Source organism: Gadus morhua, chromosome 15 (assembly GCF_902167405.1).
Source record: "Gadus morhua chromosome 15, gadMor3.0, whole genome shotgun sequence".
Lineage (NCBI taxonomy): Eukaryota > Metazoa > Chordata > Actinopteri > Gadiformes > Gadidae > Gadus > Gadus morhua.
In genome coordinates this window covers 12667920-12681246 of record NC_044062.1, presented here as the reverse complement: position 1 = coordinate 12681246, position 13327 = coordinate 12667920, and the positions used below count along the sequence as shown (strand labels likewise).

At 43.1% G+C, this 13327-nt stretch overlaps 1 protein-coding gene across 1 annotated transcript in view; it reads right to left on the bottom strand.

The window, feature by feature from the left end:
• The window catches only part of LOC115560230 (protocadherin-15-like), a 225899-nt gene that overhangs the window by 103136 nt on the left and 109436 nt on the right, over positions 1-13327 (bottom strand). Inside the window, 3 exon segments of the mRNA XM_030379553.1 lie at positions 2260-2409; positions 7265-7399; positions 9699-9905. Of these exon segments, the coding sequence (XP_030235413.1) occupies positions 2260-2409; positions 7265-7399; positions 9699-9905 (492 nt within the window).

Below are 13327 nucleotides of genomic sequence, written 5' to 3'. Positions count from 1 at the left end.
CATCGGCCCAGTGGTCCAACCCACCAAATGTAGATGTGAATGTAAATGTGGTACAAGGATGATAAGGATGATAGTGTCTTCCACCTTATTCTTCAACCTTTTATGCTTCAAGGGAGTCTCCCAATAGTTATTAAAAGGTGATGTAGGTATGATTTAAGATGGTTGTTTGAGTCGGTTAGTGAGGCTGTTGATCAGCTTATAGTGAATGGAACGCTTTGTGTGAATATCTGGTCTGTTTGACAGTACTCCTGTGTCTGTTTGAGACCGTTTTTTATATTGGACCGCTCCAGGCAAATTTCTGTCCAATCAGGGTTACTCTTCCCTGATTGGTCCCACCAGTGTTATCATAGCTCCACCACACAGAGAGAGAAGGGGCACGTTTGGGGGGTCTCTCTCTCTCTCTCTCTCTCTCTCTCTCTCTCTCTCTCTCTCTCTCTCTCTCTCTCTCTCTCTCTCTCTCTCTCTCTCTCTCTCTCTCTCTCTCTCTCTCTGCAACTTTAAAACCTCACCCCAACAGGTTTAGGGAGTCTGCCAAGAGGTCCACTTAAAGCAAAAAAAACAAACAATAACAAAATGTTTACAGAGGAGCGGCTCAGAGGATTATCCTGGCTCATTTCCATTCGATTATGAATACCTGACCCCATGTTTCATGTAGAGGCAGGAACAACAGCAGCTACAGCAACAGCTGGCATTTAGCTGGAGGTTTACATGGCGCTCACACACACAGCGCGGTACAAAACGTCTGACCTTTCAGGATTTTTATTGCTTCCGTTAAAATACTGATTTTGTTTGGCTGACCTTTACGATGATAAACGGTTTAGGGTAAATTGCTGAGTACCAAAAATTATAGATTTGAAAGATTTGGAATGGGATTCTTTTTTGGTGGGGAGGGTTTTCCAGGTAATCTTTTGATGTGATTAGGATTAGATGCTAGGAGCCTTATTTAGATTTGATTATGTCCTTACCATAAAAGCAATAGATATTCTTCATTTGCTATCCACGTTTGAGCAAAACAAACAGAGATGGATATTCAGGATGTTCTCATCCCCAGTCCTTATATATGTGAGCCATGGAAATCGCAATAAAAGATAGCCGGGAATCCTCCTTTTGTTTCACAGAGCTGTGGAAGAACCATGGAGAGCTGAACTCCTCTGGGAGGCCCACTCTAATTAATGTTTTTTAGACGCGGTCAGACAAGCCGACCCGCGAACCCGCGTCCTGGTTTAGAGCAGAGGGGCCAAACCAGTTCTTACTCTGATTAAACTTGACCTTTTGGGATTTTTTTTTTTTTTGGGGGTATGTCTGTTTATCTTCGTCTTTGCAAGGAGCTGTGCGGAGGGAAACTGTCAACGTGAAGGATACAATGAAATAATTGTGTTGAAAAAACGAAAATTCATTCTATATTATGCAAGATGATGCGGCCATGTCTGTTTCAGTTAAGAGGTTTTTTCAATAGAACGGGGATAATTACACCAACGTCCTCGTTGACAGTATGAAAATAACACAGAGCGAAGAAAACACTGTGCCATTTGCAGAGCTTCCATGCGTCAAACAGAACCCACAAACAAACCTCTTTGATCCATTAACATGGACCGTGGGAGAGCCAAGCGTTTACCGAGCTAAAGCCTTTTCTAACACAACCTGGACCGGATCTAGAGTCCGGCGGTCCCCGGACGAGGATTGATTACCGGTCGCAGGAGTTAAGCTCACTCCCACAGTGCATTAGCTCCAGTCATGATAGCAGACAATCTATTGAGTCAACCGTTGCCTGGCTTCAGACACAACAAAGGAGGCGGGGGGGGAATACAGATACTTTCACTTAGTCTTGACAGCCGATCAAAGACGGTGCAGAAACATCTGTTTCATCATGGTTGAGATACTTTTATATACTTAAAAAAAAGAGTATATAAAAGACCATAGAGTGTGTAGGGAGACCAAGACAAAAATAGACAAGTCAAACAAAATATGACGAAAGAAGGAAACGAAGGAAGGAAAGACTGTATGAATAAAATAAATAACGGAGAGAGGAAGGGAGAGGATGTGAGGAAATAAAGAATGAATAAAAGAAACAATGTAAGAAAATGTAAGAAAACCATAATGCAAGAAAGAAAGAAAGAAAGAAAGAAAGAAAGAAAGAAAGAAAGAAAGAAAGAAAGAAAGGAGGGAGGAAGAAACCAAATAAAAGACAAAAGGACAAACGGCATACAAAGTAAAAAGAAAGAAAGGTTGGTGGAAGGGCTGAGACGTGGGGCTGGTTACCTGTAGCACCGTCTCCCCGGGCTGCATGTTGGTGAACACCTCGATGTTGTAGGACACATCGCCGAAGGCTGGCGTGTTGTCGTTGGCGTCAATCACCAGGATGTTCACAATCACTGGCTGGCTCCGCTGGACGCCATCTGACGCCACCATCTGGAAGCACAACCGACAAAGAAGGTTGAGGTGAGTCTCTAGCCAGAGGACCAGTACGTACAGTTCAGAATCAATCAATTTACAAGTTTGGGTCAATGTTTAGCATAAGGGGGCCGAAAGGTAAAGTGGGCACAGCACTATGAAGTTGGTTAAAACAGGTAGCAGAATGTGTCTGGTATAGTGGCAGCATTTAGCAGTCATTCATAACCTTACTAAGGAACCCATAGCATAGCTCCAGAGTAATAAAGGTCCTTTCTATTTCTAAACAATTGGTATGAAATGTTGCGAATTGACTGCAAAGTAAACCACAATTCATAATAAAGTGAGCTGCCTTATAAATTTGACCAGCATATAAATCGCACTAAAAAGCAGTTTATTTAGCTGCCATATGTGTATTACCATTTTATTAAAAATACGGTATACATTTTTCATAGAACGAGACTAAATAATAACATTAATGTTAACTCTTCGAAGCTCTACGAAATTGAGTTCATTTTTTTGCCCTGTGGGGGAAGTACTGTTTGATGAATTTGCATAAATGATACATTATGCAACTAATGTAACAGTGTGGCCAAGGAATAAATCACTTTTCGAGCCTGCGGTTATGGAAGAAATGAAAAAATAATAAATAAATGTAAATAAAAGTACCCCTGCCACAATACAAACAAAAAACTTCAATTGAAAATCTATTAAGTACCCATAATTATATATATTTCCATGACCTTTTCTTAATCCTTCAAGTTTATTTTAATAAAACCTCTACAGGTCTTTACAGTTACAGATAAGAACAAAAATTAATGGCATGAAACGTGATGCAAATTTTTCATCAAAATAGTTTTTAGTTTTCCACTTTGGTCAATATTATTATTTTAGTAAGTATAGCAGGTCAAAGGTTTTTAGTCTTCTGCTGAAAGGAACTGAGCTGTATCTTTGCTGCCGCATCCAAGCTGTGTGACATATGAATATTAACTATTTAAATATAATGTATATGCCAATTGTGGAATACCCATCTCACACTTCGATTGATAGCAACAGTTGGCTGGATAGCTCATAATATCCATTTTGTACCAATGGTTCGGGTTAACGTCAAACAAAGTAGACATTTCTGAATCGTGTTGGAAGAGTTGATAGAAAAAGCTAAATATTCTTAACTCTAAAGAAGATGAAGAATCAATTGAACATAGACCACTGTTGAATATACTTTTAATACAATATTTTAATATTGATTCCTTTGACAAAAGGATAGTTTCATACTGTAGTACAAAAACGACCAGCCCTAGCATGAGAAGGATTATTCTTAATGCCAGGTACTACTTGACAAAAATAATTATAATTTTATGTTTGCTTCTGCAAGCAATTATTACCAATAACTAATACATATAGTAGTTTAGATTATTGAAAACAACATTCTCCAACACATGTTCTGATATATTGCACACACGCAGATATAGGTGAAGCCACATAAGTCTACATACTGTCTCCTACTTGGAATAGCTAGAAATGTTACCAGGGATATTTGGTTATTTCATTTCCTTTGATTAGAAATGCGTCTAAAATAGAATAGGCAAAAATCGTGTTTTTTTACATGTGCCAAGTGTATTTTGATATAATTAACTTAGAGAACAACATTTTGACAAAGGCCAATGTAGAATTCCAACCAATTAGTTGACGACATTGACACTAAAACACTGACTAATCCTGCTCAGTCAATATTGTGTTTTACGTAATGTGCAAATTGGAGCATATTGAATGAGAAAACACAAACTTTGAATAAATGAATGGGGAGGGGGAACTAAAAGTTAATTTCTTCTGCTTGTTTGTTTTAAGTTATTGTTTATTTGCCTCGCTTTCTTTTCAAAATAAATACATGGATCTGACTTCCACAGCTGGTGCTTTTTTGAATGTGAAGGGTGGAGATACGTGTCAATTAAGGTATATACCTCTCTGAACACTAAGCGGAATATCTTCCACACTTGAGGCTACCAAACTGAGAGAGAGGGGAGTAAGAGAAGGTTGCCATAAGGTCACGCTTTATTGTCAAACTATTCATCATGGGATACTATCAAGTAGGCTTACTCACCAAAGAAAAGCAAAAAGTTAGATGAATAAATTAGGTAGTGGAAGTCATTTTGAGAGAGGAAGACCAAACATCAACAGAGAAAGTGGCTGCAACACCAAATTACTTTCTGTTAAGTAAATTGAAGTATCTTCTAAATGTGTGCACTTACTGCTGCATTTTAAATGTCTTGAGTTTTTCTGTTATACATTAGTAAGGGGATATTTGTAGAAGAAAGAGAAAGTGACTGTGAGAGAGCAGAATACTAACACGCCGCCACAAGAAAGCCATTTACTCATTACAGGAACATTTAGCCAAGACAACAAAAAACAAATGTTTATATTCTGTTTCTCGTAACAAAAAGGAAGATTCCAACTCTATTTAAAGCACTATAAAACAACGTTATATCCAAAACGGCAATCAGAGGTAAATGAACGAAAGTGAAATTACAAACAGATCAACATATAGAAATATATATATTGTGTCTGTACTTTATGTTGTTTTTACACCAAGATATCATTAACATAAGAATACAGAATAATGATACAGTTTGTTGAATTGCCACTACCGATGCCACTCCATTCCAAACATCATACCTTTAGTATTCTAAATAAAGTCTTAGTGGCACAAAATGATAATTATTGTTCAATGTTATGTGATTGCTAATGGTTTCATGATACATTTAAATTAGAAAATACATCAATTTAGTATACCGTCAAATTAAGATGAATTTATTTTCTCTCTGCTGCAGGAATTTATTTTTTTCACTTTATATTTTCAAAGCATCAACGGAATTAAGGAAACAATTTAAAGGTCAAAGTCTCACCACCTTTTGCTGAAGATTAATTAACCAAGATTCATTATAACAATTTGCTAGAAGTAATCGTATAAAAAAGATCATTCACATATTGAGCTAACTGACTCACTATGTAAAGTGCTTGGGGTGTCTTGAAAATCGCTGTATGAATTCAAAGAATAACTTTCAATATAAAAAACAACAACTGTATATCACGGTAGAATTTGTCTGGCTCTGTATTTCGTTCTTCCAGCACATGAAATGCAGACTGCATTTACTACTTACTTTCCCCTCCCGGGTTAATAAAACGTTATGCCATCTCATATGCTTGCTTGTATCCTACTATTCACTTCCAACAACAACCTCACCAGCTGGCGAACACAGCTGGCCGATATAGGTAAAAGTCACGTTGCTCCAGATATGTCAGGGTTAATTTGTGTACAGCATTAGGTATTGGTGTCGAAACAGACATTAAAAACCACTGTAAATGATGGCAACACTCTGGATGGAGACGTTGGTTTAGTGGCACATTTGGTGTTAGATCGAGGTTTACAGGGGTGTATGTTTCAGGAAAGATAGTGGTTTGGAAGGACTACGTGTGGGAACAGAGCTTCCTAGGTGTGGGAACAGAGCTTCCTGTTTTTGTCATGTTTGATAAAAAAATAGCAATCATGCCACAATCTCTGCTCCCCCCCCCCCCCCCCCCCCCCCCCCCACACACACACACACACACACGTTCCCACAGTTCTTAGTACAAGTAATTGCATAAGTTGCAGGTTGAACAAACAGCCATTACTCCCTTCAAATTAAACAAATTAAACCCCCCGCTCCTCAAAGTGATGAATTGAAAAGCCTGTTCACATTGGAACATAATACAGAACAACAAATCCCCTGACAAATCATTTGCCTCAATGTATTGCACATCAACTATGGAAAAACACTTCTTTGTGCCGTCGGTGGCCAGACGGTCAACGCACGGCCAAGGCCTTCATACTCTTCGTTTTATCTAAAATATTTCTGTGGACACGCAGTGTGTGCGCTCTGCCTGTTGAGCTTCGAAATTGCAGAGGCAAGCAACATGCAACAAATCGCAGTAAAAAAAACTTGATGACATAAATTTTGGTTCACACAGTTTTAACACGCAGACTACAAAGTTGGACACTTGAGCGCACACATTCGGCCGGTCATTTAAATTGGGTCAGTGGTTAAGGGTTCGTTTACAGCTTTTCTAGTTGTTCACTCTGCCATATGCTTTATTTTTATACAGACGGCAATTTAGCTTTTTCCCTCACTACATTACAATAAGATCCCCCTGCAGTGTCCCTGCCACATTGGGGAACACTGCAGGGGGATCTTATTGTTATGTAGTGAGGGAAAAAGCTCAATCGCCGTTGGGGGACACTGGACTGGATAGTGGTTTAGAGTGGCCATATTGTTCGTTGATAGTGTGTGGGGCTGGATTGTCGATGACATGCATGTGTTTGGGATAAGATGCTGGTTTAAAGGGGCATGTGCGGACAATGGGACTGTGTCGGGCTTGATAGTGTGTCTGAGGATAGGTAGTGGTGTACAGGGGTGTGTGTGGGGGGCTAGATAGTGTTTTAAAGGGACTTCGTGTGTGAGACTAGGTAATGTTGGTAGTGGTGTACAGGGTGTGTGGGTCGGGCTAGGTAGTGGTTAAGAGGGACTGTGTGTGTGCGACCAGATAATGATTTGACAGGACCGTGTGTGGCTGGATAGTGGTTTAAAGGGACTGTGTGTGTGGCGAGGTAGAGTTTAAATGGGACTGTGTGTGTGCGACCAGATAATGGTTTTCCAGGACTGTGTGTGGCTTGATAGTGTTTTAAAGGGATTGTGTGTGTGGTGAGGCAGTGGTTCCCAAGCCTTTGTGTGTGGGCCTAGGTCGTGGATAAGGGGGGGCCGTGCGCGTGGGGCCATGTACTGCCTCACAGTGTGCATTAGGGGAGTTAGACAGGGTTAGCGGGGCGGTCCACGGGGCCTACCCTGAACGTGTAGGTCATCTGTCGCTCCCGATCCACGGGTTGGAGGAGCAGCAGGAAGCGCTCTATCCCCGTGGTGGAGAGTGTGAAGACAGCCGTGTAGTCGTCCAGCGTGATGGTCAGCATCGGGTCTGTGGACTTTTGGAGGGAAGAACATTTAATAAAGAGGAGGGGGATCCAGAGAGGGAAAAGGTTAGGGACGTAACCATGGCGACATCCGCTGCTTTATTTCCACCCCCAGTCTTTTTTTGGCACGCTTTTGCCTCCCGAGGTCCCAGCTGTGGGACTGAGAGAAACCAGATCAAGCCAGATCAAACGACACATTTGATCTGGCATCAGAGAGGAAAACGGAAATCTGGGAGTGGATTCCCTTTCCCCCGGTCCTCATGACATGTTATTGGAAAGGCATAACCCAGATACTCTATCATTACATAAAAAAATATATATGAATTTATGAGGCAATGAGAGGATTCATATCAATATGATTATCTGCTCATTGGGAAAAGTGCCAATAAAAATAGAAGTGATATATTCCAAACCACGTCCGCAAAATTGCCAACGCTTTCCGCATTATCGTGTTGTCTATGAGAGAATAAATAAAAACCAGGAAAGTCAGTTGAACAATCCCAGTGTTAGATGACTTATACTAATACGCCCCCCTACTAAACAATAGCGATCGCTCTGTCTTCGTGATGCGTTTGTAACATCGACCCTCAAGTTCAGACTTTGAGCTGAGCATCACATTGCGGGGCGAATAAATCAGTGCTGTCTTTCTGTCAGCGTTTAACCGAGTCAAATGCGAAAACACGTGCGCTAAGGACATCACATGTCGCTCAGCACTCGCGTGTTCGTCGCTATCCAACTACGACCAACATATACTAGTGACAGCATTGACGTCACACCATGAATAGTAACAACTTAATTATATTCGCTTTGGGGTTTCAGCAAAACACATTTTATTCAACCACACGCACACTCACTCAGACACTCACACAAACACACGTATATATAAATATACAGACCTATGCTCAGACTCTGTGCGTGTCTGTCAATCGTGTCAACCAATTATGTCAAACCGCTCCCTCTACTTCATCCAACTACTGCACGCCCACGCACGCAAGCACACACAGATTCACACACACACACACACACACACACACACACACACACACACACACACACACACACACACACACACACACACACACACACACACACACACACACACACACACCTACAAACGTCACACACCAAGTCACCACACATCAAGTGGAAACACTGCAAATTCTTCCGAACAAAGTTTGTGTTCAAAGAAGAGAACCCGGTTCGGGGGTTCTATGCAAGCGAATAAAATAAAACAACACAGAAGGAAGGAAGGGAAGAAGGAAGGAAGGAACGGAGATTAATCTGCATAAGAAGCCAAACACTCCAAACCCACACTCTCCGCAGAGGCTTTCAAAGTCAACCCGGTCCCGTATATCCAGCTGTCATTCTGGCTACAGGTTCATTCTTATCGCTGGTTGGCTGGTTTTATTTTGAGGAGGAGGATATTTTTAGAGGCAGAAGAAGAGGACACACAGAATTCGTTGTTGAAACCACGCTGGAGTTCATCGTGTGGCAAAATGTCGGGGACGTTCATTTAGTGAGATCTAAGTGGACGGTAATGTGTGGTGTGGTAACTACACACGTGCATGTCAATTGTTTTGTCCTCAGTCTAAACAGGGCAGAGGGGGGTCTCCGGTTTGGTTTCAACGTTGGAGTAAAGCTATGCATGCATGTTTAATTCTGTCACTCTCACACAGCCGCCTGTTACCTACAGGTGTCTGACCAGGGGCAAGCTACAGTCGGGAGACAAAACATTGTTTATGCACATCGATTTGTCTATCAATTCATGTAAATTCAATAAAAAATAATTATTGAATAATGTAACCAACCATGCAGCCTTGCAGCATACATTCATTACGTGACATTGCATCCGACCGACCTGGTAGTGCATATTTCAACACAGAATATAACTACATAACTATATACATATATAAGTGTACATGTATTTGTGTTTTTTTCCCATTGCATTTCTGTGTGCGTGTGTGTGTGTTAACATTTTTCTGTATATATATATATATATATATATATATATATATATATATATGTGTGTTTATTTATGTGCATACATTTCCATGTGTGTGTGTTGCTGTGTGTTTACATGTAAATCAATATGGATTTTTGTGTATAAACATGTCTTTGCATGTATGTATGTGTGTGTGTGTGTGTGTGTGTGTGTGTGTGTGTGTGTGTGTGTGCATGTTTATGTATATCTATTTGGATATTTGTGTTTAAACATGTCTTTACATATGTCTGTGTGTGCATGTGTGTTTGTGTGCATCCAAACACACTATAACGACACATGCAGTCAAGCGGTGGCTCCTTCCCTCCCTACCTCCTCGATGTCATTGTCCAGGGCGACGATGGCCAGGGGCGAGGTGAGGTTGGCGCCGGCCGAGATGGTGGTGCCCACGGGGGAGGACTCGCTGACGTAGCCCTGGTACTCCACCAGCTGGAAATACGGAGCCTGGTTGTTCTCATCCAGGATCTCGATGACGAGGTCCGCGAAGACGGGGAGAGGGTGCCCATTGTCCTGCTCTGCCTGGGGCCACAGGGGGGAGGGAGAGAGAGAGAGAGAGAGAGAGAGAGAGAGAGAGAGAGAGAGAGAGAGAGAGAGAGAGAGAGAGAGAGAGGTGGGGGAGGGAGAGAGAGAGAGAGAGAGAGAGAGAGAGAGAGAGAGAGAGAGAGAGAGAGAGAGGTGGGGGAGGGAGAGAGAGAGAGAGAGAGAGAGAGAGAGAGAGAGAGAGAGAGAGAGAGAGAGAGAGAGAGAGAGAGAGAGAGAGAGAGAGAGAGAGAGAGAGAGAGAGAGAAAGAAAGATATAGAGGGGGGAAAGGGACAGGAAAGGTAGATAATGAAAGAGGCCAAGAGAAGGGATAGAGATAGAGGGAAAAGGAAGAGGGATAGGAAGGGAGAAAGGGAGTGGAGGAAAATAATGAGAGAGATAGAGAGTGGGAGAGAGAGAGATAGTGAGACACACATTGATATTGTTGTTAATTGATGAAACTATTGATGTTCAAATGCTTTAGCAACACATATTATATGGGTAGTTGTCCTGCTAATCAAGCCTATTGATTTAATTGAGTACATTGACAAAGAGACAGAGATAGCGACACAGAGCGAGAGAGAGAGAGAGAGAGAGAGAGAGAGAGAGAGAGAGAGAGAGAGAGAGAGAGAGAGAGAGAGAACAGGAGAGGACACCAACGTCACATGACCCATCTCATTCTCCAGGGAAGTGACGTGATGTAAAACTGATTCACAAACGGAGTGGGTCACACTGCTGGAGTTTTCAGAGCACAGAGTCTCACCGTCATCCAAGAAGGTTAATGAAGTGAGGCAGAGGGGCTGTTAGGGTTTGCGACCCAGTCCAGCCCTAAACTTGGGAAGGCAAGTGGCAGGCGATAGTGACAGGACGATGTCACTCCTGAATGTAATTTAAATTCCCGAAAAGCCTGAATAACGAGTTGGCCACTTAGATTTGGGTCCTCCGTTCCGCGAGGGGATTTTTATATGAATATTATCCTCTCTATGGGACGTGTGATGAACGTTTTGGAATCACAGCCTCGAACGAGGAAATAGGACGAGCAGGATCAGCTGTTCATTTCAACCTAGTGGTCACGGTGTTTGACTCCCAGCCAAAAGTTCTTCTAGGTTTGAAACATGATGTATTCACTCTAACTGTAGTGGTCAAGAATGGTATGTATATCAACACACTGCATACGATGATGTCCCGCACACCATATCACCCTCAGTGACTGGCAGCAACACATTGACCGACTTTAGCAACATGCTAAACTAGCACGGCAGCAGTCAGAATGCCACCGTGATGAATTCCCTCGAGCGGATTAGACACACTTGCCTCCTACGCCAGAGAGCGGCCCTAAAAGCCAGGCCTTTGAAATGTGAGAGCCAGAGTAGTATAGGGGAGTAGAGGCACTAACGCATCGTCGTTTTTCCTACAATCCTGACCTGGAACGAATTGCCACCATTTGCACTCTCAACTGTGCTCGGGTGCTGCATGATGCAGATTGCGACAGAACATCAGAACCAGCATTTGCCTGCATGTATTGGTAGTGGTGATGTGGTGACATCGTTTGGAATTGTTTTTATTGAAGTTTTATACAACAGTGTTCTAGTTCTATTCCTTTGCGTCGTTGTCTTATTTATTCTTCTTCGCGATGTCTTTAATGTAGTTTGCATTGTCTTTGTGTGGGGCCGTAAAGTCTGGCCCGTCAGGGTGTTGTTGAAGTTTTTATACATTTTCCATCCATTTCCTTTCAGCGAGTGGCTCAGTCCTGATAGGAGAGTAGAGATTTCCCACAGCTGTCTTTATCGCCGCCGCCACCACGGAGTACATCTCCCCCTTAGACTCACAGGGTGGCCCGGACCCACATCACCTGAGAGAGATGATGAAACCAGAACCCCCCCACCCCCACCGCCACCACCAGCCACAGCCCCTCCAGATTCAATCTCCTCACAAAGACCCCGGGGGGGAGAACAGGACTCGATACCTCTCCTACTGACAGATAGGCCACATGTGGCCCAGACAGAGGGAGACCGACAGAGAGACAAATTGCGGAAGAAAGAAGAGACACAGAGGGAGAGAGACAGAGAGAGACACAGAGGGAGAGAGACAAAGAGAGAGTGAGAGACAGAGAGAGTGAGGGAAAGAGAGGGGGAGGACACGGTAAAGAGGGAAAGACAAATGGAGTGAAAGAAAAACAGAAACAGGAATAGAGAGACATAAGAAAGTGAGAGTGAGGGAGTGAAAAAGGATAGAAAAGAGGGAGAGAGAAAATGGAGACAAAGAGGGAACAGAGCGTGTCAAACTTAAAGGGAGAGAGGCAGAGAAAGTGAGCATGTACACAGAAAAGCGAGAGAGATATTGAGTTGGAGAGAGAGAGACGGAGTGAGACTGAGGTAAAGAGCCAGCAAGAGGGAACACGAGCCAAAGAGAGAGAGGGAGGTAGAGCGAGGTAAAGAAAGAGAGAGGAGCATAGCAAGAGAGATAGTCAAAGAGAGTTGGAGCCAGAAGGAGGAAGGTTGAGAGCAGAAAAGAGAGAGCTGGACTGAGAGACGGATCCAGAGAGAAAGAAAGAGAGAGGTTGACAGCCAGCTAGAGGGAGAGTTGGAGAGAGAGAGAACGAGCATGCAGGACTGAAGCATTGTCTCCCCGGAGCTCTTGCTCCGAGTGTACTTCATGTGTCCGGGGCCGGTGGTAAACGTCCCTGAGTCGCGCATTGAGAACACACTCGCCTGCTGCACATCTCCCTGCCACAAAAACCCTTGTTTATCACATACTCCTCATCACTCCCCACTCGAGGCGTTCGCAACCTCAGCCCCTTTTTAAACTTCCTTTCTGTCTGTCTTTCTTTCATTCCTTTTTTTCGTCATGCCATCCTTCCATGTTTCCTTCGTTCCTTCCGTCCCTTCTCGTGTCTTTTTTCCTGACCTTCTTCCTTTCCTCGGGGGGTCCTCACGTTCTCCCTTCCGTCTGCTCTGGATCCCTTTCTTATCATCCAGTGTCATCCAGACTCCTTTAGCCTCACTGCTCATATCCCTCTCCCCCCCCCCCCCTGCTCTCCACCATCTTCTCCTCCCCATCAGGTCCTCCCAGCACTATCATCTCCACGATGGGTTCCATCAGCAGCAATCATTACATCATAACCCGAGCTGTGTTCGCCGCACTATTACCTCAACCGCAGCACTTTATTTTGCACCTTGCCCCATCTTTCAACTCCCCTACAACCAATCTTTCTCTAGGTGTATCGACTTTACTTTTACTTATTTTTCTGTTCCCAGCATCGGGCTATGGTGCACCCCATGCTGTAATGTATCAGGGCATTCAGCAGATACCAAAGTCTAATTCTCTCATTACTGTGGCTGGCAGTCTGACGGCAACATCTCTCTTTCCCCTCTGTATAACTCACAGAGATAAGACGGCAAGCTTAGCTTCCTCACTTTCC